The following is a 23,980-nucleotide window of genomic DNA, read 5'->3' as shown; positions in this document are numbered from 1 at the left end:
CACTGGCTCTTTCTAAGCCTATTTCCAAAAAAAGGGCAAGGTGTGTTCCGTTCCTCCGCTAGATCACCACCGCCGTTTCACGCACTTTGGCTGTGCCCTGTGGTTAGAAACACCGCGGCGGTTACTTTTGCAACATGCATGCTACCAAGTACATCTGAGAAGCTTTATAGTTGGCTACATTATATGCCTCACATTGGGAGAAATTACGAAAGCGGGTTGCATCTTCTACAGCTTTCGTCGACAGGAGCGTTTTTCGCTTTTGATCTGAGAATTATTGTCCAATTAGATGTCTAGAGGCGTCTTGCGCATGCATGAAAGGCACAGAAACCACGCGAAGAGCACTCTTTTTCTCAAAGCCACCGTCCTAATCGTGTTCTTCTATTTGTGCAGGCATAAGCCTTTGCGCCTGTCTGTGTCCATCGCTGCTAAAACATTATTGTAGGTGACTTACGTACCTTTGGTCAATGTAAAGAAGCACGTATGCAACTTCTGAAGCTGTCTGTAAGATTAGCAGGACCCTCTTGCCCTCTCCAAGAAATTTTATCTCTCAGAGGTGCATTAAGCGTCGTTCTGCATATCTGAAACCAAATCATGGTTCCAAAGTGTTTTTGTAAAAGCCACTCGTTATGCCACTCTTTACTGGTCACCGCAAAAAAACAATAGCAATCCCTGCCGAAGGCATTTATGACCCGTGACCTTTACACTCATTTTTCTTGCTACCCTTTCTGTATATACTTTTTAGTGGAGCAAAAACACACAGCTTTTCAAATGTAACAATGCAATAGTTCATGTTGCGGCTTTATTTCAGATCTTGGTAGCATAACAATTATGGTTTCATCGGTGTTTTCTACGATGTAGGGATCGAGGCTACACAAATACGTTCAGTTCTTTTCCTCCAGGGACCCAGGCACAGTGAAGCCTATTGTGAGGACGACTGGCAAAATAACGACACCTGTGACCTGCTCCGCAATTCGCTCTATAAAGTCGTGGACAAAAGCTTGCGGGACGCGGATTCTCGGAAAAAAAAAGTTATTTCTGCATTGCCTGGGTAGCCCGTAGGATGAAAATTTTTGTCCAAATAGATCACACATGTGTGCTTGCGTTTTTGTACCTTTCAGTCACCTGATAAGTCTAACTGCGCCGAGATAATTTTTTTTTCCGCGAATCGGCATCCCGCAAACTTTTGTCCATGACTGCACATCTCCGAATTTTGATCACACTGGAAAAGATGGAATAGTACACGTTACAAAACGAGGCTTTGGATGAGTTTAATTGGTATAAATATTTTTAATAGTCGCATATTATCTACGCGAAGCTTTGTAATGTTTGTTACCTATTGTTGAAGCCGCTGGCATACGGCTTTATAGCCTTGGGTGTGACGCAAGATGTTTCCTCACGTGCCTGAAATGTTTGCAGCTGCTTGAAGCTACTCCATTTGAGATTGCAGTAGGTGCATTCTGCGCGTTGTCTCGTAAGGTCTTTGATAATTGAGTGCGACCGAAAGGGCCTGTCAATGGGCTCTTGGACGACCGTTGAGCACATCTGTTGTCACGCTGTCGCTTCAGATGGGAATAGAAACTTTCTTAAAGTGTAGTTTATAGAGGAGTAGGTTTTTGTCTCAATTTAGCTTCTCTTTCTGGTACCCTTTTTACATGACAGGTCAAGAGTAACATTACAGAATGACACATAACGCATAATGCAATGACACATAAGGCATTAGGAATAAAAAAACCATTGTTTTAATGTCCTGCGGACAGGAAGCAGATTTAAGCAGAAAAATTATTAAACTTGCTGGAAGGCAAACACCGCTAATACGAAGACTGGAGCAGAAAAGGAAAACAGGACGAGAGCTAGAAAACTATACGTTTTGACAGATTTGCCTGTATGGTTGGGCTTAAGACTTATAATAAACTCTACATCTCCAACCAAAAATTTCAATTTTAACCCAATGTTTCGAAGCCGACTCGGCTCCTTCATTAGGGGAGACTGAGGGTAGTAGCTAGCGTCTTTTAAGTCTGGATGGGAGGAGGGGGTCAGAGGAACGACAGCTGTAATGCACTTTTACCGCAGTCACACCTGATGAAGGAGCCGAGTCGGCAGTGAAAGGTTGGGTTAAAATTAAAATTTTGGTTGGATATGTACAGTTTGTTATAAGGAAGAGAGCTGTATTGAAATGTTATTCGAAGAAAACAACACAATATATGAAAAAATGTGGCCAAAATATCAACAAGTACACAAACAGATCCTTGTTGTTACGTGGCATCAAGGCATGCAACCTCACTAACATCTAATAAAATAGATGGCTTATTAGCGCACAACCCTGTTTTCTTCCGTATTTGGTAGGCTTCCATAATCTCACGTGTCGAGCGAGACGGATGCTTGTGCAGGATATTACAATAGTGCAAGAAAGGTAAACAAGATTTTGCAGTCACAGACATGATCAACGAGATTAGTAGACTTTTTAGCGTCCAAATTATTTGCATGCTCTATCAAACGTGTATTATCGCATTGCCTAGTCTGCCCGATATACACTTGTCCGCATGACATTGAGATTTTATATACTACCTCTTCTGAGCATGGCACATACTTTCTTTCATGCTTCTTTCATGCTTTCTTTCTGCAGCGGAAAGTGCTGCAAGTGGCAGAAAAAGCAGGCTTAACTTTCAACGCTGAAAAGTGCAAGGTTGGAGTGACTGAAATTAAATTCTTGGGTGACGTCATTAGCCACGAGGGAATAAAGCCTAACCCAGCGTTGACGCAGTCGTTGAGAGAGACTCCATGCCCAACGGATAAAGCCGCTGTCCACAAAATGCTAGGAGTAGCAAATTATTTCAGCAAGTACTTGCCTAATCTCGCAGAACGTACTACGCTTCTTCGCAGCCTCATCAAAAAGGACTCTGTCTTCGAGTGGACCGAAAACCACGCTAGTGAGTGGAGGATGGTCTGCGACATGCTTAGCAGTGCGCCTCTCCTAGCTATTTTCAACCCAGCCAAAGAAACTAAAATCGTGGCAGATGCATCAAAGAATGGTTTGGGGGCTGCACTTTTACAGCGCCACGGTGAAAACTGGCGGCCAGTCGCTTATGCCTCGCGTGTAATGGCCAACTCGGAGCAGAGGTACTCGCAGATTGAAGAGGAAGCATTGGGGATAACGTTCGGCTGTGAAAAATTTCATCACTTCGTATACGGACGTAAAACTGTTATCGAGACTGACCACCGTCCACTGCTTGGTGTTGCAGCGAAAGGAATCAGTGATATGCCACCCAGGCTTCAACGTTTTTTCTTGAGGCTAATGGCTTATGATTTTGAACTGCAGTATGTACCAGGAAAGAAATTCTTTCTCGCAGACATGCTATCAGGGGCTCCAGGGACAGCGACTAAGGACTACTCCGACGACACGGAAGATGTGGAGGCCCACGCGGTTGCAGTCATGTCAACCTTGGTAAGCGCTAGAACACTGACCCGTCTGGCCAAAGCAACGGCGAATGATCAGGACTTGCAGTCAGTGATGCGCTACATTAATGGCCACGGTGGCATTGTGGGAATAATGAAGCCATTCGCGTCCGAGCTCTCATTGATTAAAGGAATTGTATTTAAAGGCAGCAAAGTTGTAGTCCCGAAGTCAATGCGAAAGGAAGTTCTCGAACGTATTCATGAGGGACACATGGGCTTGAACAAGTGCCAAGCAAGAGCCAGGGGCCTAGTGTTCTGGCCGGGGCTGAACTCTGATATCAAAAACCTGCTGCAGAGTTGTGCAGTTTTCCGCAAATATACGTACAAACCGCAAAGTGAGCCTTTTATGATCAGACCTACACCGGCCCATGCATGGTACCGCGTGGGCGTTGACATTTTTCAGTACGGAGGCAGCTCGTACCTGTCGGTTTTTGATGCCCATTCGAACTTCCCGGAAGTGGAGAAGCTGACTCGTACAACATGCAGTGCCGTAATTGAGAAGTTGAGCGCCATCTTTTCAAGATACGGCATTCCAATGGAAGTCCACAAGGACAATGGGCCGCAGTTTTCGTCTTATGAATTTGCTCTCGCTGAGAAGAGGGTTCAGATTGTGAAAAGAATCCTAAAGAAAACGGAAGAAACAAAAGAAGACTTCTGGCTCGGGTTGCTCAACTACAGATCCACTCCGCTCGAAGATGGCCGCTCCCCTGGTGAACTCTTGCAGGGCAGGAGGCTTCGCACTCTACTCGCAAACTTCAGGCAGCAGCCAAGCATACCAGTATTTAAGCGAGCCCAGGCAGGCACTCGGGGGAGAACGTTACCACCTCTCAATACCGGCGATGTCGTGAGAGTACAGGAAAAGACGGAATCGCCGAGCTCAAGTTACGGAAGCAGTTGCACCGACGTCTTATCGAGTAGTTACCGAGGACAGCATCTGCTTGCAACTGGTGAGCTGTTCCAGCAAGAAGCCCTCGAATGTGACGACCGGGAAAGCGAACGAGCGTGTGAAGCACTGCAGCCCACGGCACCTGCTGCAACTGGAGACTCCCCTGTGAACTCCGAGAACATTCCGCAGGCACCGCCGCCCGTGACTACGACTGGACCGACTGTGAGCTAAACGGCTCCGCAGGCTCTTACATTGCGCCGATCTACCAGAGATAGGAGACCACCGCAGCGCCTGCGGTACGACCGAAATTTCAACCAAGTACATGGCATCTATTCTCCACAGAAGGGAAGATGTATCGGGAATGACGCACGTGCAATGCCTGGTGCGGCGATTCATCGTGCTCGCCTAGATTAGATATGCGCCTTGGTTGCCACACCCCTTGCGGCTATAAAAGCACTGTACGTTCAGCAATAAAGAGCACTTGGTCGCTGGCCACCTCGACTGATACACAAGGTGCCCCTTGAAAGCAGCGATCCGGGTTGTCAACGAAACGTAGCGTCGTGTCTCAGTGATGATGGGTTGGCCATACGTCTGGCGAATATGCTTGAAGTCTAGAGTCTGACGGAAACCCGTCTGGTCGGGATGGTACATGACGAAAGAAGGCACCGACCGCTGGTGGCCGCACACTATACTTGCTGATTGCTGAAAAACTTGCTGATTTTCTGAAAAGCAGCTAGCGTCGGACTAGGTCTTTTTTTGCATTTGAAAAGCAACCATAGATCGGTCACAGCGGCAAAACTCAGCTGCCGATGCGTAAGGTAAGGTGAATGTGGCTCGTATCCTGGAGACCGTACAGATCACACCAGAAAGAAGGTGCTCGCTGATGTTACGATATAGTTTCCCTTGCGTTGGCTGGCTGCTCACGAGCTCTGCTTTAATAACTTTTTACTGCCCCTCTCCATCAGATTACATTTAAAATAATATTTTATTTCGCGAAAAACTTCACTGACTACGTTTATGTCCTCCATTTAAGACAGAAATGACATTTCTGTTGTGACAGAATCGTATGCGTTGCTGTTCGCGACCATTCGTGTAGCTTCAAGTCGTCCACCAGTACTGTGGTACCATCTTTAGTGAGGAATATAAATGTGGAATGAAGAAATACTGATGCTTGGGCAGTTGATTACGTACTTTTTTATAAAAGCCAGTCATTGACTCATAACCTTTAAGGAATGTCAAACAAATATATATTACTGAGAGGTTTAACAGAAAACGGTTGCGTTCTTACTGTTTGCGTTTATGATGTACGAACATTGTTAGTTTTCTCCTAAGCTGTCCTTTATTTGAAATGGTTTTCAGCTGATTGCTTGGTAGTCTTTAATTAGGATTACTGCCACTTGTGTCAATTATTTTGCCCTTCCTCTGTTTATTTCTGCCTCTTTTAAATACCCACTTTTTTTTACTTTGCTGAGGTCATGCAATTGCCTACTGGGCCCGGTCAAGCTTGTTTATATCTTTACGGTGAACACACGCGAGTTATTTTCTCGATAATTAAGATATATTGTGAAGTTGTGACAAACAACTCATTTTTGTGTTAATGATGGCACTTTATTCGAGACGGTGACCAAGGCAACTTCGTGCCTGTCGAAGATGCAGCCACGACAAGCTATATAAATCCAGGCGGTACTCTTCCCGGTACAGGAGTTTTGACGCAGTAAAGCCTGTTAAAATGATCGTGCCGGAGGCGGAGGCAGGTGCAACCCGTGCCGCACCTTGATCTATGTAATCTTTGCATTGGCGGACACTGCAAAGCACCAGCAATTAGATTAAGTGAGTTTCACTGCTTTATTTAATGCGCGTATATAATTTTGCGGCTCGACAGCCTGGAAAATTCGATTTCAAAACGTAGCACGGAAGTGACATGAACTGCTACGTAACATAGGCCAGTGTTTCGCTCTAATGCTGTAGTCATTCTTCCTAGGGCTAATTACAGGTTACTGTCTGCAGAAAATATTATTCAGAGCACTATATACGTAGTGAATCGGATGAATTGTTGAGCGATAATTGTCTGAGAATGGGGCGACACTCAAAAAGGGAAAGTATTAACGTCACCTTCAAAGCAAAACCTGCGACGGCACTTATACAATTACGTTTACGGTTCCCGTTTGTTTATAAATATTATATTGTTTACCTGTCTGGTAAACAATTTGCATGTTATCTTCATGTCTCTAAAATATTAGATTTCACTGTAAATCCTTAATTTCAGGCTTACTGTTCAGGGTTAATATATTGCACATCACAATATTCATACTATACTGCGATTAGACTAATCGTTTCAGGTTTGCCTTTTCCGGGTACCATAGTATGTTTTGTATTGTGTATTGTACGTAATAGCTGTGTTTTCTTTTGTGTTTTGCTGCTAATTACAATATGGTTTACTCCCTTACACAAAAAAAAAACAATAGTCGGAGTGGGTGTCAGGCGAGGAAAGCTGATTTTGTGTTTGTGTCATTAAAAAGGCTGCTTCTCTCAAACATTACCTTTCTAGTGGGACTCCGTTAACAAAACTGTGCGGGCATAAAAATCTCGGCGACATGTCCTAAATAGGATATCAGATGACAGATTACATTTGGTATTCCTGATTGCAGATTCATGAAGTGTTAAGAAAGAAGGAGGGTGCACAGGCGCCGAATATAATCAAAACAATCCAAACAATCCAATCCAAACAATCCAACAAATAATCCAAACAGTATTCGGCAACGAAACCTTGCCGAACGCTGTTTGGATTGCAAGCCGGTGGGGTGCCAGCGAGTTTTCAAAGAATGCCAAATCATCAGTAAAAACAAACAGCAACTAACACGTGAGATTTTAGATGCCAGATAGATGCGAACACTGAAAGATAAGTGTGTTAGTCCAGCATCTATCTCGCTCTCAAAGAAAAAAAATTCAATTCCTTGATGATGTAACTAAAAACTAAGTGCCTGTTATGTGATGACTAACGGCATGATAGCCTGGTAGTATTTGTGCGATATTCAGCATAAATCACATGCAATGAATGAACTTCGGTTGAAAGTTAGCGCTCGTGGTGTCTCTTTCATTGTTCGTCCTGGCTTCTTAGCGCTATATCTTCCATCACCGGATATTGTTGCACCGTTCATAGACTTGATATTTAGTTCAGTTTTCATCATATCAATTCGTAATCTCACCCTCGGAATTTAAGCCCTTGGCTCGCCAGTGATACCCTACAATTCCTCCCCTGCGTTACACGCTATGCATCCGTTTTAACGTGTTATCATTCCCGTCTTCGATAATGAGTGGCGACCATAATTTTAGCCGAGCAAAAATACACATCGCTCGCTTTCATGTTTGTCAGATCTTCGCCTAGACAAATAGCCGAATTCTAATTTTATTCTTGCGCATTTTGTCAGATTCCACGGGAGCCATGTACAAGTGACAGATACTCGAGGCTAATGTCAATTGGTTGCTCGCAGAAAAACCAAATTTTGTTTTCCGTTTCGTTTCCTGGTTTGTCCAACATCCGTTCAACGAGTATTTTTTTCCGCTTGCTTACTCAGGTTTCTACTAACGAGAAGCAAACACACTGCCTTCAATCCTGTAGAATATGTAGATGTAGGGCCGTTCTCGCAGTTCGGAAGCCATGTGTAAGCGTTGTGAGAGTTCCTAGCCTATCGCAGTCCAACCCACACAAAGCACACGATGAATCAAGCGCGCCCCCGTGGTCATCTGAAATTGCAATTCTTATCTCCATTCAGGCCCCACCCCAGCTTCCTCCAACGACGGCTCTATGAGCACCCGCTTTCACAGCGTACTATTATCAGCAAAGGTTCCTCATTCAAAATATATTTGCATTTTTGATTGCGACGCAATTGCTAGCAATTGTATACGTTGGCGAGGCCCACTCTCACCCTGGCCACGACTAAGTGAATATAGGAATTGCAGCCCGTAAGGTTACCTCCCGGAGCTAAACAATTTCTATGTACTCACCATTGCTGGACAAGTTATATCAGGGGGTAGATGAAAAGGCCTTGGAAGTCCGCCGCCTCTGAAAAAGAGAACACCAATAAATGCAGCAGTACACACTGAAATAAAGATTTGGTCATGTTATAACGCAAAATCACTGCATTTTTTTCAAATTCTATCACACGTATCACACATCACAGGTAAAAACTGGCACATGGGGATTGAAATGAACAAGGAATCAGATTACTCGTGTGGAACGTAGTACACAACTACAACCTAGTGCCACATTGCAAGCCAGACCTTACAGCTGTAGACGCCAGTTTTCTGCTCACGTAAGAACTGTTTGTATGGCTTGCTGAAGAGGATTTTAGGCAGCGAGAAAAAGACATACACCTCCTCGCTCTGTATATTACATTAACTCTATATTTCATTGTGCTGAAACCCAGACAACCAGACACCTCCGTGGAACTTACCCGGACAAGAAGAGTGCCTTATCGACAAGTCGTAAAAAGCGTCAAAGGCAAGCTTACAAATGCGGGCGGGGGGGGGGGGGGGGGGGGGGGGGCTCTCTTGTTTGGCCTCAGACAGTACCGTTCCGTTGGCACGGACCACATGACCGGGAAGAAGAACACACAAAGAAATATCCAGCAGCCAAAGGTGTTCATAGAGGAACTCCCCAAAGCGATGGCCTCTCGGTAGCACGGGAGGCAAGCAAGGCAAATTGAGCGGTTCCACCTTCAGAGCTCCGGCTTCCAGCGTGGTCTAGAACCGTAGGCCAGCATCGCCGTCGCAGCATCGTCTCTCTCGCACCACGCAAACTCAAAGAACAGGAGGGAAATGGGGCGCTGCTGTGTTGTGCCGCCTCCGGCTTAAACCTGCTTCCCTCAGACGGCAGCGTGTCCCGCTAGCAGACTTTTTGGCAGGAGTACCGACATACCGTTCATAGTAACATAAAAACATCTATATTCACATTACTAGAAGATTCTGCTCGGTGGACTCGCCCCAAAAGCAATCCCAACGATTCAAGCCAGAAAAACAAAATACAGGGGACGCCATGGATATCTAGGACGCTTGTATTGGCAACCATCATCTGATCGTACAGCACTACTTGACCAACCTCCGGCCCCTCAAGATCGTCATTTCGCCAAGGGAGGTAGCTGAAGTAACGGAGTGATGCTACCGACGTTATCAGTTACTCCCCGCGCATATTATCTTTCTCCAACACAAAATCTATCAATTATTTCATAGGTAAGAAAGGCGGCACGCTCTATCCCCAACCTCCGCAAGGTACATCACTCCTTAACCCGTCTCCCAGCCCTCTCATGACCGTCCTGGATCTCTCCTTTCTCCTTAATCGGCGAGGTTGGAAGGTTACATTTTCCGGAAAGGAAATACAATCCCGTTGAGGTCGTCGTGCGGGGAGGTGCAGCGCGTTGGCCGTACACTTATCTCAAGGTAAAGGAGTAATGCCTGGTGCGGCTACCGCTTCCCGTTTCACCCCCTCCTTCCAGAATGCGTGGGATGGCACTCTACAATTCTGTCAACTCCAGACTGTCGGAGCACTGCGACGCCAAAAGTCTGATCTCGCAAGAACGTACCTTAGTGTCCCTATCTTCGAACACGTTATCCACTCTCCCCAGCTTCCATAGCAGGCGGGGAAGTGGTTCTCCAACTAGCACTAGCTGTCCGAGTATAGGCAAGGGAACCTGCTTTAGGTTTGTCGCCTATGCTGATGTTCACTCACTGAGGTACTCCGCTCTTCAGGCCTGCCAGAATTGGTTCTGTAACATTCTTCTCTGGCGCCTAAACGAGCGAACCATGTCCGGTGTCGAAGCGCGCGGCTCGCCATCTGCCATCGGCGGAGTCGTTAGCCACCTCCCGAGGGGAAGCTTGAAGTCGCTTGAGTGTTACCCTCTTCGACCTCGCTGCACAAATGAATAAACAGCAGAGAATTCGCCAGGGCTTCACCGCCGCAAAGGATGGTGGCTAAGTTTTCAGTTTCTAGGCATTTCTTTCCGATAACTTTTTTTTAATGCCACCTTCATTGAGTGCACCATCCTTGAACAGAAACCACCGCGCCTTGGTGTCCACTCCACAGCAAAGCGGCACACAACTTCAGCACATGCAAAATGCTACAGATCAAAATGATACAGATCGATCAGTTACTTTGCTCCTCGCCTTAAGGTCTGCCCGTTGTCCGAATGTATGATATGGCACAGTCCCCTTCGCGACACAAGCCCTCGGAATGCTAGCAGAAAGCTGCTTGTCGACATGTCATTGACAAGCTTCAGGTGCACTGCTCGCGGGTCTGCACAAGTAAACAGCACAATGAAAGCTTTCCACGTGCGAATATTATTCTTTACATATAGCGGTCGCGAAAAGTCTGATGACGTTGTCCGGTCTTCTGGTAGCGGTCCCGGCAGAGCACTTAGCGGTGAAGCACTGAACCGTTGACAAGTGGCGCCAGCACGCGCTACCTTTTAAAGAGCTCTTTGCCGCGCAGGACTCGGTAGCTCTTGTGCAGTTGCACTAGAGTGCCGTTTGCTCCAACATGCAGCATTCGTCGCTCATGCTACTACATGCAGTAGATTGAAATACCTACGATCCTTCGGCACTACTGTGGTGCTCTTTACGTTATGTGTCATGTTGGAAGAGCGAAGGCGCCCTTTAATGGCCAGCACTGTGTCTGGGTCGATAAAAATTTTATATTCCTACTGAGGAGAGCTAGGTGGGACCTTAGTTCCGTCGGCTTCGCAACGAAGTCCACCAAGAAACGCGGAGCGCTGCGGTTAATTCAACCAATGCCTTCTTGCCTTCTGTATTCTACTGCTCTCAGGGGGCCCGATCGCTTTTTCGCAGAACAGATGTTATGGATGAATCGGAGAATAGAGGCTGTTCTTCGAATTAACGTTGACGCTGAACTGAACCTTGACACGTCGAGTAGCTGTTTATCCGCATTTGGCAATGTATAGCATCTCGACTTAAACTCCTTTTTTCAACACCACCGTGCGGAACTTCGCTGTGCGTTTCCTGGGGCGACTCCGTCGACTTCACTGCCAATCACCTCTGCCCTGCCCACCCAAGCCGCGCGCAGACCAATCGAGAGGCGGAAATGTCTCGCGTCATGAGGTCGGCGAAGTTTTCCTCAACTGTCGCTCGCAGAAAGATCGCTTGGGTGCAACTCAGACCCGCGGAACACGCCTTTCAGGCGACGAATTTGGCCTGTCACCGCTCTTCAGTAAATTTTCAATCCAATCAGAATGTCGGTTGTCTGGTGTTCTAGCTCGTTGCGGTCATAGCCTCTAACTGCAGCCAGCCATCTCATTTTGTAGCGATAGCTACATTACGGTAGGATTTCGAACCTGCAGCATGGCGGCGCCGCCAAGTGGTCACGTGTTTGGTCACGTGGTGTGTTGTTGGTCATGTGGTTGGCACAACTAGGGAAACAAGCATTTCGACTTACACGGACGTTCCCGACTGGCTGTGGAATCACCGCCTCAAACTGACTGTTATTTTGAGGAAGGTTTCCTGTCTCCTTCCCCATTCTGTCTTTGTCTATGCTGCCTCCTTTCTAAATCAGTTGAAGTCATCGCGTTTTCAGTTTTTCCTCATGTCCAGGTCTAAACGGTAGCGCTGTTTTCTCTCTTTCCAACGCCAGCACTTTAGCACATGAAAAGCATCCACAATTGCTACGAACCCTCATAAAATGCCTCGAAGTGGACTTTTCCTTATTCCAAGCTAGCTTCCGACACCGCTAGTCTTCAATTTGATTTAAAGGCGATGTCCACTTGAACCAAGCTTAGCTCCTGAAATAATCGTTCATATCTCTGACCACCAGCTGCTGGGAAGTTTTCCACCCTTTTCTGTAAAAACGACTGCCAGGCGTTGAGGAAATTCAGCAGAGATGCTGCAGCTCACGACCATTTGGTCTTATATCACATAAAGTCAACATCAGCGGGCACTGTAGCTAATCAAATACGCCACCCAAGAAGCCAGCACGGTTTTTGAACAGAGTACTGTTGTCAACACTCTCTTTCCAAAAAATCATGTCTTTCCGCAGGGTCAACACCACGCCATAAATACGCCATTGTGGCGATTCACTAGCTCAGCCATTGCTCTGAAAGAAAGAACATTGCCCAATGGTACTGCAGAAGAACCCGCGAAATTCTTCGCTGAATATATACTGCAGATAACAGCGCCCCGTTTGCGTGTAGGTCGTTGACAGGGGAGCAACGTTCACATAGTAGCAAACACAAGCCATTGTGTAGAATACTCACGCAAGCTAACCGGCGACAACTGTGTAATGCCCGCACATGAAAAGCATGAACCAGCTCTTGAGCAATATTATTGCCACATCTATGTCATGTACTTCGGTGCTGAACAACGCGGCCTCGTGCGTTATTCTGACTCTTTTGTCCTTCGTCTATGACACCAGTGTAGAACAGAAAGCAAAGGATGAGCCCATTTATATATCGCTATGGAACGAAATCCAAGCATAACGCTAGCGGCGATGCCACGAAACGTAGCTGACGAACCCAAGCTTTCAGTAGCCGCTTGTCTGTAACGCGCAGACGAGATCCAGCAACTCGTCTGGTTGCGCATCAAAGACAAGGACAGAGAACCAAAGTCAGAAACAGACAGAGCTGGCGAGACAAGCAGTGTAACCCAGGTAACCTGGAGTAGGATCTGACAGCTGCTCATCGTTTCGGATTTCTATGAAACCTTCTTACACGTTAACGAAATCATATATATTTGACAACTGCGGGGAGCGAAATACATGGCTTAGACCGACGGCAGCCGAGCGCCGCGACTGATGCTCCGAGCGGGTTTTAATCTTGAGCCTGGAGAATTTCCAGCTGCATTAACGGACGCCAGTGTTCTTATTATTGCCCTCTTTTAGACGTCCGATCGATGCTTTTTGAAGAAGGCAATGCTTGAAAGATATCCCATGTCTGCTTATTGATGTTCTTTGCAAACTTTGCCGGCACAGGTATTCATTGTTTTGTTTTGTTGTAGCTCTCTTTGCCGCGCGCAATCACTTTTCTGTAAAAGAATTCGACTGGGCCCAGCAGTTTTTACGATGTGTTAAGTAGTTTTTGATGTTTCATGCACGTTTACGAATTTTGAATATATTGAGGCTGAGATCAGCTGATATTCGTAACACGAAGACAGTCGAATCGAAGGGATACTTTTCTCGTTGCAGTTTTTTTGGGGAACCACTTAGAGCAATGAGAACTTCTTTGCTAAGGCTTCGTGACACTTTCTGCGTGTACTCAACACCACTGGACAATATTACTTCATTATTCGCAACCCTCCACTTTCGGCGTTTCTTCCGGTTCCGCGTGTTAGGCGTTTTCTGTTGCTTTAAGGCTTTCTTCCTATTTTGCATCAATTTTTAAATGCGTCCTAATCCAACTATGCTCAAATAGCTTCATCTCACAAGGGCATTCTAACTTCACAACTCATTATATATAAACAAAAGAAAGCCATTTTAACTTCTTGCGCGTGCACCTTGCGAGTTATGTCCACTGTACAATCATGTCAAAACAATTTGTGCATTTTTTTTCGCAGAGGCAGTCATTGTGACAAACATTCGTGCTTCTGCAGGGTAACTTCTTTCCCACTGCACATTTAAACAATATATCTAGTGATTGAAGGGAAGAGTAGGCGTTAGCAATAAAAGTTATTACATATATTACAGGAAAGACCGTGCGAGAAATTCTGTTACAAAGCTGACCAGCTTCCATGCATCAATCTTTTTAGCATAGGATTACTGAGCACAAGGCCACGGGATCGCGTCCCCTCCTGGGCGGCCGCATTTCCAATGAACATATTTGGGAAGGAACCGGTGCCCTGCACGGGGTTAGAGAACGTTGGAACCGCAGGTGGTCACATTTTCTGGCAGCCTTCCAGTTTGGTGGTACTTTCTATCTCCCTCCTTTTACCTCCTCCTCTTTCCCCTCTCTCATGGCTCAGTGAAGATGCAGGGCCTGGGTGAAGAAGATTGTGAAGCCTTTCGTGTGTGTGGAGATAGGAGTGGTCATTCACCACACTCATTGCACTCTTTCAGAAGCCCAAACGTAAATAGTAAAGAAATTCGAGTCGCTATGTATGAATTACCGGTTGCCCCCCGAATTTGCGGCGCCTATTGGTGGACTGGAGACTGTTGGAAGTCCGGACCTGAAAATAAACAAAACAATAGCGAGTAGATGGAGCGAAAAAAATTCGTGGATGTCTCCCCTAAAATACATTGTATTGCTATGTTAGCTATATGTTCCATGTGATTAGAAGCGAAACTAAATATCTGGCAAGTAGGTTTGCGCTCTCTACACATAACATCGCGCATCACTTCTAGTCGCCAAAAAACTGCATTATCATTATCCTGCGAACTTCCCTCGCGAATAATCTGGTTTGTGTCAAGCAGACACCACAACCCTCTTTGCGAAGATTCACGATAACGCTCCGCCGTTTCTGTGTTATTTCGGAATTTTCACAAAACTGCACATTTGTTACCCAGAATAGTGTGACTAATTATGAAAAAAAGCAAAAGTGAGACACCCAGCTAATGTGCTTTCGACATTCTGCAAGTGCATACCTTGCTACTTCCATTGCCGCCTTTCTTCCCTTCCTTTCGAGAAAAAATGACTTGCCAACACTGAGTTAATTTAAACTCCAAAGCAAGCATGCTCTCGGTCTCATGCCCAAACTGCAATCTCTACGCGCGGTCCGTCGATGAATACTAGTGTTGGTTGGTCATGCCGAAAAAGATGAACCTTGCTGCACAACGAAAGGACAAAATTTGTAGATCGCCAGCTGTGTAAAATGCCAGGTGAGCAGCCAACGTTTTATAGGTTACCCTTCGAAGATGCATAGCAATGAACATCGTTCAAGCGTGTGCTGCGTTCAACTCACAGGAGGCCCAAAATAACTGAAGGCACTTCTACTTGCTGCGAGAGAGGTAACAGAAGCATAAGCTTTATCAGGTGGCCTGGGCAAAGAAGTGGTTGAAGCTTGTTAACATTTTTCAAGCATCGTGCATAAGCAGAAAGCTAGACTCCTTCACCTTTGGGAGCGACATCTCACCATTCCCCCTAGAAAAAAGATCTGCTTTCCTGAATTCTTTGTTTACTGATATGTAAACACCGTATGTTATGCAAAATTAGTGTACCCGTTAGCATATCGTATTTCAACTTTTTTATGATTAACGACGTCTGTCCTTTGACCTTCACGGCGTAGCACCTCAAATATTTACTTTTTTGTTTTAGCTCTTGTCTGGCCTTTAAATTCATTTTTTCCAGTTGAAAACTTCACTTATTCTGGAAAAACCTAGAGTGGACACTTAAGCTCCGCCTTGACGAATACCACTTGCCCATATAAGCCAACATGCCTTTTATGCATAATTCGTCATTCTCTCCATCAATACATCAAGGGGAGTCCTAATACAACTGCCGACAGAGTTGTACTCTGGTTAAGCAATGCGCTACTGCCCCGGCAGGTGGCGGTTTTAATCAAAGCCACCGCTGTGTCTCTTGAGCCCCAGGGTTCTCTTCCAGACCTCCTGTAACGCTCATGCGCCGCCTGATGATGTGCAGCCACCAACTGCATTGAGTTTGCGGAATAAATTTCATTGCCACGTGCCAAGAAGAGCAGGTAGCCCGCCATTCGGTAAGCAAGTTACCACCTGCCACGCTGGCAGGCTGTAATGACGTCACAAGTTCACGTGAACTTGGTAGCAGGCGGTCCAACTGTTTGGCTACATAACGTCAGCATCTCGAGCCTTGTGCGCGGAGTTGGCACTTCACCGTGGCGGCGGCACGTGACCAGCCATGTGATGCGGAGCAGCTGCTGCTGCTGTTGGCGGCACGGGGCGCCGGCGAAATCGAGCTGCAACAGCTGTGCACATGCGCCGTGTGAAGTGGGATGAAGACCCCACTTGAAGTGGGATCTCATCTTTAGTTTATGCGCCGTCGGTTGGAATCGCTGTCGCGAGCTATCTTACAACTTCCCTAGCAGCTGTATGCTATGAGGAACGAAAAATCGTGATGCCACCCGGCCAATTGTATGCGAACGGTTGCGTCACAACTGTCATATGCAGGTCGGGTAGAGGCATACTATTAAAGGTACGTATGCCCTCAGTTGGGCTCCAGGTCGCGAGAAAGTCTACAACTTAACCAAGAGACGCTTGCTATGTGCGACGAGACCTCGTATAGCAGCACCAAGAACTCTCTACGATGAACGCTTCCGTGACAGTTTTGATAAATCGGGAAAACTGGCGCCGCATGAATGTCGGCCAGTTATGCAGAGGAAAAAAAGGGGAGGGGGGAGGAGGGCTACTCCTTGCATCTGTTGTGCATGCCTTCGTCGCTCTCGCCGCTTGGGATGGCTGGATGATGCCTGTTGCGCGCAATCTTTTTAGGACCATCGCAACGCCTGAACGACTGTTGCCGACGGAATTTCGTCTATTGGGGCTAGTAAGGTTTTCGAATTAAATTTCAGCAACATTTTTGTGCACTCAAGCAAACCAATCCTGAAAAGCAGTGTGGTGGCATCTTGCTTGAGGTAAAACAAAATTGGGAGGACGCTTAACCTTCGCCTTGAGAATAGATGCCTTAGAACATTCTACTCCTTTTTGCTCCTACATTGCGACCACCAGGTTACCATGACTGGATTTTGACGCGTAGGCAAGGGTAACTTGCAACTTATACCGATGCAAGTCCAGCTTTCTGTGGCACAAATTTTGAATTGGAAAATTGTAATACGCTGTTATGGAAATATTGAAGGCAATGGTCCATTACTCTGATATGTTGCAAAATCTTTCTTTTAAAGTGGTTCCACCAATTGCATCGAATAGTTAAAACTGCCAAAGAAAGCCTATGTGGAACGTTCTGACGATAGCAAAAATGAGAATAGAAAAAAAATTCAAGGCTGAGGTGGGCTCATCTGCGGATATATTGCTTGTTATAGTGAAAACTTGCTTTATATGAAATAAATTGCGCTCATAAGCAGTTTCCCGCACAAAAATATTTTTTTCCAGAATTGCTGGGTACTGAGAAGCTTTTGCGAGGAGTAATAAGGTGGTGGTGGTGGTGGACAAATAGAGTGCAAGTGTTGCCAAGTCCTTTTCTGGGCAGAGGACATATTTTCGTTGTTACCTTTTAAGCCTTTTTTCTGTGGTTGGACTTTGATTGGCATACACTGATTATTAATCGGATCTCTTCAAGTGAATAATCAAGCCTCGCTCAGCTGTACTGACACTTAAAATTTATTTTATTACAAGATACAAGATATGCGCCTCTTGTACACCACGTCGATGTCCTACCTGTACGTCGTCGATAGATTCCTGCACATATTGAAGGCATTTCATCCCTTTCTTCCCTCAGCACTCTTGCTTAATAATAATTTTACATCAAGCAGGAGCTTTTCTGTTGGTACCTGCAGAGGTAGTTTCCTCTGCAACACTAACGTTAAGCAGATTTCAGTTTGACTATCACTTTCGTCAAAGGCTATTCCTTAGGGGCCCATGAGAACTTTTTTTGACTCATCCGTGTTTATATCACACAAGTAGAATATAACTCAATACTGCCGCGGTGGCTCAGTGGTTATGGGACTCGGCTGTGGAACCGTTATACCTGGGTTCGATCCCTGCCGCGGAGGTCGAATTTCGATGGAGACAAAATTCTAGAGGCCCGTTTGCTGTGCGATTTCACTGGAGGTTAAAAAACCTCAGGTGGTCGAAATTTCCGGAGCCCTTCACTACGGCGTCCCTCATAGCCTGAGTAGCTGTTGAACGTTAAGCCCCCTAAAATCGAATCAAGTGAAATCAAATCAGAATATAACTCTGTCTCATATAAACTGCGCACAACGCGATCTCTATTAAGTTCTTCAAGCGGATAAGGACATTTGAGATGGACAAGAAATAATGACCGACAATTTCTCTATTAAGTAACGCCAAATTTGACCGCAGCTCCTGACACGCCACCTGACACGGTGGGCAGGTGGAGCGTTACGCCTATTACGCCAACGACGAGTACGACGCGGAATGCAGGAACGAGCTCCTGAGACTTGCGCTCTAAAAATTTACAAAAGCTGTTTGTAACTTGATATTTCACCTCTACTATTGTCTGACTTCTCCTCGTCATCATCATGCGCGAGGTCGCACTGGCATGTATCTTTTTACCCGGTCGCCTACGGTAACTGAGCACCGTTGAAGCGTTTCGGAAGTTTTTTACCGATTCTCAGATACTGAAGCTAACCAGCCTGCATCCTCCTTTGTCGCTAACATCTCTGCCCACAACCTATCGACACATTCTAACCGCGCTCACCCTCTACGGCTCTCCCTTACTGCATATCAGCCATATTATGAAAGATGTAGACCAACCCCTTCCGCCTCTCCTGGTTCCTCGCGCCTTATTTATCCATGGCTAAAGCTCCCTCTGCAGAGCCACTCCCAACGTTACGGACATAGTCTCACAATTATCAGTCAACGTATTGTTCACCCTCTCACTTTGTCAGTATACGCCACCTAGGACGGACTGATTGACACAATCTGCCGCCACGTAACGCGGTTATCCCAATAGGCCGGCGTGACGCACGGTGGTTTCCTTTGGGACTATGTGAATAGGGCTGTGTTCTCTTTATACTAATTCTACAACTGCTCATGTGATCTTCAATCCGAGCCCCTGGAGTCCACTGTGTTATGGCCCCACGCACGGCTAGCCTATATTCAAGCCATTGCAATTGAAAACGGTTTCATAGCACCGCATTACTCCTCTCCGTACCACCGCAAATTGGAAGGAGTATGGCTGCTGTATTTTAACGTTTCCAACACCACAATCACCTTTTTGTGACGCGTGTATATGCAATCGCAACGTCGTTATTAAGCGTGATATCTTAAAACGCCGGCACACAGGTAGAAACACAGCCAGGTTCGATTAGGTGGCGAAGAGGAACAATGGAAATTAAGAGGAATAAAAAAAATTGATTTTCGCCAATCTCTTATGAAGCATCCTGTGCCACTTACGTATTGCAAAGCAACCCGGATGCTTGGAAAACAGTGCACATCTTAGAGAATTCTTTGCAATTGTTGGTTCTCGCCGTTCTGGCAAGATTACACCGCGAAAGAAATAATACTTCAATGCGCGGCAGTGCGAGGAAAAGCTAAGTGGCACTGCAACATCCGTGCTTTCAGTGACTCTAATACAATACAATAGCTGCCATACAGCGCATGCGACCTGTATTTGGAGGCTTTTCATTGGGTGCCGAAAGAACTAATTCATAGGATATAATGAGGTGCGATTTATAATTACATGTTCTATACGTCGCTGTGCACATTCATTCCTTTTATGTACAACATTCAAAAGTGGAGATGTAGTATAAGCAGCAGCTTATTTACGTACTGCAATAAACATTCTGGGTTGGTTAGCCCGGTGGCTAAAACAAGGTGACGGTTGCGCAGAAAAATTCACACAGGTATATAATAAATAAGCAAACAAAGGTACTTCGTGGACTTTGTTTCAAATAATATATTTTTAATGTTCGCTCTATAGACAAGGGCTAAAAAAATTTACTTACTCGGTAAGGTCGCAGAGAATTGCCACAGCAAACAAAATCAGCTTTTTATTTATCTGTACCATTTTGCAACTGGATCGCAGAATCGCTGCTCTGAGTACTTTAAGGAAATGGCCGCTATATATAGCGATCTCTTAGAGCCTCCTGTCGGCGCAGTCTTCGTCTACTCTAAAAAGGCGTTCTAAACGCACCATCTGGCATTCTTGTTGCGTAACGCAGGGTGGGTGGGAAATAAAAGAACTCAGAGAAAAAGCCGATGGTGAACAGCAATCATAATCTGCTCATATCTAATAATGAGGCCTAAGGAATAATAATATGTTGAACAGAGAATTAGGCAAAAATGTTCATAATTATGTGAACAGCGATGCGCGATTATGAGCAAACTTTAAAATATACGGCGTAGTTCATTATATTCATGAATAAGCAGTTAGGCTTATTTTCGCTGGTTCATTATAATCCTAGTATATTTATCGTAAGCACATTTCTGAGAAATAATTTCGTCATGATTTGTCGCCTTACAAACTTCTCCGCGCACCCAACACCTTTTTTTTTTTGTTTTTCAATTGCCAGCTCTTGTGAAGATTTTTGTTTACATGCCAATAGTGGCGCATGCGATTGGTGGCCCCAAATGTGCTTCCATAAGGAATGACTACAAAGCTATCATTTCAGCATTCCTTCACTGTTTATAGTGTGATGCTTTTATTGCTTGTGTATGGAGGACCCCGGTGCTGTCAAGTTGTTTTTTAAGCATGGGGAGATGTCCGTCGTGTAAGATAGGAGCGCTTTGATTAATATTCTAGATGGAACAGAAAAGAAAGAATTTATCCGCAGTCAGCACTATGGATCGTAACCAACTCGCCCGGAAACCATTGTTCTTGATGGGAGTTCTTAACTCAACAGAAATCTCCATCGACCTTCGTGGCAGGAGGGATCATTCTTAGTGACAAATAAATTGTAATAATAAGAATACTCTGCATCGTAAGGACTCTACAAGGCGAGTATTGAGTGTGAGTGAGTTTTATGACGAAGATACGAAATTAACTCAAGAAATTCGAGTGGGCACCGAGCGGGTGGCATCTTTAGGATTCTTGGTGCTGAGAACTCGCTTCGGTTGTTAAATGGGAATTTGCTTGCGTACGCTGAGTGAGCTGTCATTAAAAACCACTAGCAGAGCTGTTCGCTGCAGTAGCCACGACAGTAGCATGGTCCATTTATATCTTCTCTTTATGCTACCGCTGTTAAGTAAACAGTACTCATATTCACTATTGTTAAATGCTCTGTTTTATAAGCATCCATTGAGCATCTTTTTTCTTGTTGTAGTTTTCGGAACAAAAATTGAACCCATATTTTTTGGCTGAGTCCTCCCCCACAGCCAACTCAAAGGAAAACGCTACTGGCCCTAATCATTTCCTTGTTTAAAATTGACATTTCGGATACAGAGCGATACATAAGAGACTGAATCACGTAATGGTGTTTGTCTAAGCTTCCCAACATGCCTTTAATTTGTCTCTATATATAAGTCAACATGCGGTTTCACTCATATGAACAGGCAGAACTCAATATAAAGGTCATCAATTCTAAAGGGCTACACTGCATTGCAGAATCCCAGAAAAATAAGCAGTGGACCATCAAGAATGCTCTTATTCACATCGGTGGCCTTTGGACTCATCCCGCCTCCCCATGGTGTAATAGATTATTGAGGTCGTTAGGCGTCCGGCGCTTAATTTCAGAGAATTGTTAAAGATCCGTCGGGAATCGCAAACGCAAATTGGAAAAGGTCGGCCGCAATTTCATGCTCCAACATCTAATTACCACCATAGCGCTTCTTGGGCCTCTTGTGTTCTTTGGATGCTTCAGCTTCCCACGTCTGTACCCCAGTGACGTTGTACCATCTTCGCGTCGCAAGTGGGCTGGTCAGAATTCTCTCGGTGTTCACTCTGGTTCATTAATCGGCTTTACTGTTCTTCTGACTAAGGAGCCCCAAATTTAGATCTTCACTCTTGCATTTGGTTATGGTTTGGTTTTGGTTTCGGGGGAAAGGAAATGGCGCAGTATCTGTCTCATATATCGGAGGGCACCTGAACTCCGCCGTTAGGGAAGGGTTAAACAGAGAGAGTGAAAGAAGAAAGGAAGAAAAAGGTGTCGTAGTGGAGGGCTCCGGAATAATTTCGATCACCTGGCGATCTTTAACGTGCACTGACAACGCACAGCACAAGGGCGCCTTAGCGTTTTTCCTCCATAAAAACGCAGCCGCCACGGTCGGGTTCGAACCCGGGAACTCAGGATCAGTAGTCGAGCGTCCTAACAACTGAGCCACCGCGGCCGGTCACTCTTGCATTTGAGTCGACATTTGGGAAATTTTCCTCAAGAGTGCTGCTTCGGGGCTCCGTGCATCTCTACCAATTGATAGAGTAGCCAGGTGACGGTGGGAAACTTTCATAACTCGAACAAATAATAAGTCGCGCAAAAATTCAAAGTTGTCCGCCACCCGTGTTAGGAAGAGAGTGGAATTTGGTGGTCTTACTACTGTGGCCATACTTCGATCCTAGGCGGGGAGTAGGCAGTAGCTAATACAAAACCTCCTTACCCGCGAGTTTTCGAAAGCAAAATCATTGGAGAATATTTCACGTTTCAATATACGTGCCACTGAAGTTACATGATTGTTAGGACGAAGAAAATATACTCTATGAGTAAGTTTGCTAGGCACCTAAATTTTCTTCAAAGAAGCTCACAAGGTGTGAATATCTTTCTTAGCTGTCCACAAGCAACTTTTCCACGTCATGGACGTGATAGCGATTCTTGTGGCTGGACATGCCTGCTCAACTACACATTCACCTTAGATGGCTGGCCGCTGTGGCGTGGTAACAAAAGATGAATTCCCAATTTTTCTTGCACTGCACTATAATTAGTCCATCGTGGAAATAACGTGTAACAACAGATGCTTTAAACATAGAATGTTCACATTATGAAACACGAGGCCTTGACGAGCACCACGTGGAGTCGCTATAAAAAATTCGAATGCTCGATTGCTATAACCAGCTTATTGTTATGGTTTTAGTAGTGAATTTTGAACTGTTTGTTCCCAATAATTTTTGTTGGTGAAACATTATGAATGGTCGTTAGAACTGCATCCAGAGTGACCTGCTTAAAATGTGAAAGAATTCCAGCATGAAATAAAAACGATATAACTTGTGGGAGATAATAATTTTGATGATTTTTAAATTTACTTTACAGGTTTTACTGCTCTTAAACGATTGTGGCAGAGCACGCCTTCTAGTACAGCAATGGGTTCTCGGACAATTGCCGTTTTCTTAAAGAAAAAAACTTTTAAATGACTTTTGAAATTAAAGCGCACGAGAATGTCAAACTTGAAATGATTGGACCAGATTTACTGATATATATTCCGAAAGCTACGAGTGGCAAACGGTTTGAGAAAAATTGTGTTGCTAGACGACATATAATTCTTGATAAAACAAGACAAAATTTGAGCCAGGTGTCTCCAAGTGAAAATTTCTTTGTGTTGTCCTCACAAATTTTTACGCGTTTATCGTTACGACAATTTGGCGCCAAGTTTTAAAAACCAAAACCTGTGATTGACGAGATAAGAAGATGTAATAATTGTAATCACGAAGGAAAAACTGATACAATGACGGCTAACGCGGTGGCGGCGAATCAACGTGTCTGTCTTGCCCAATAAACGCAATTCGTTGTGGCAATGTTAGTTGAATGGTAAAAAATATTATCGAGTCACGTTAGTTGAAAGTTGCTATTTTCCTCTTTTTTGACTATGAAGTAACGTTTTTAGCAACATTCCACAACTTAAAGATAAGAATATCGTAACGTTTCTGCAATCATAAAGTAACGTTTACATAATGTTAAATTTAGTGTGATAATTACGTTGCAGGTAATATACAGCTTTAACATTACAGCTTTGGCACTATGTTACTGGTGGCGATGGCGGTCTTAATGGTTAGTTTAAACGTTTTTTTCAGTTCTTGCCCATTGTTACTGGCTCCTGACGATGCTCATCAGAGAGCCAGCAACCATGTGCAAAAGCTGCTGAGCACTTTCTTGTATAAGGAATTTGATGAT

General features: G+C 45.1%; 1 protein-coding gene across 1 annotated transcript; it reads right to left on the bottom strand.

Annotated features, from left to right (window-relative positions):
• Positions 1-6,005: 6,005 nt before the first annotated feature.
• LOC144119738 (uncharacterized) lies at positions 6,006-20,047 on the bottom strand. The gene is made up of 4 exons (XM_077652284.1): positions 19,892-20,047; positions 14,441-14,500; positions 8,345-8,402; positions 6,006-6,143 (listed from the first exon to the last, which is right to left on the bottom strand). Exons 1-4 carry the CDS (start codon positions 19,951-19,953, stop codon positions 6,006-6,008), a joined length of 318 nt encoding a protein of 105 aa, XP_077508410.1. The 5' UTR covers positions 19,954-20,047.
• Positions 20,048-23,980: the final 3,933 nt, after the last annotated feature.

The sequence above is a fragment of the Amblyomma americanum genome, chromosome 2 (assembly GCF_052857255.1).
Source record: "Amblyomma americanum isolate KBUSLIRL-KWMA chromosome 2, ASM5285725v1, whole genome shotgun sequence".
Taxonomy (NCBI): Eukaryota; Metazoa; Arthropoda; class Arachnida; order Ixodida; family Ixodidae; genus Amblyomma; species Amblyomma americanum.
Note: the sequence above shows the minus strand (reverse complement) of the source record. Positions and strands in the feature narration are given on the sequence as shown.

Bases quoted from the DNA above. Each gene is read 5' to 3' on its own strand.
- LOC144119738 (XM_077652284.1), bottom strand. From the start codon at position 19,953: ATGGTACAGATAAATAAAAAGCTGATTTTGTTTGCTGTGGCAATTCTC. The intron at 8,403-14,440 runs GTAATTCATACA...TCTCTTTTTCAG, and splicing joins GCAAATTCGGGGGGCAACCG to AGGCGGCGGACTTCCAAGGC. The intron at 6,144-8,344 runs GTGAGTACATAG...GGTGCTTTGCAG, and splicing joins ATATAACTTGTCCAGCAATG to TGTCCGCCAATGCAAAGATT.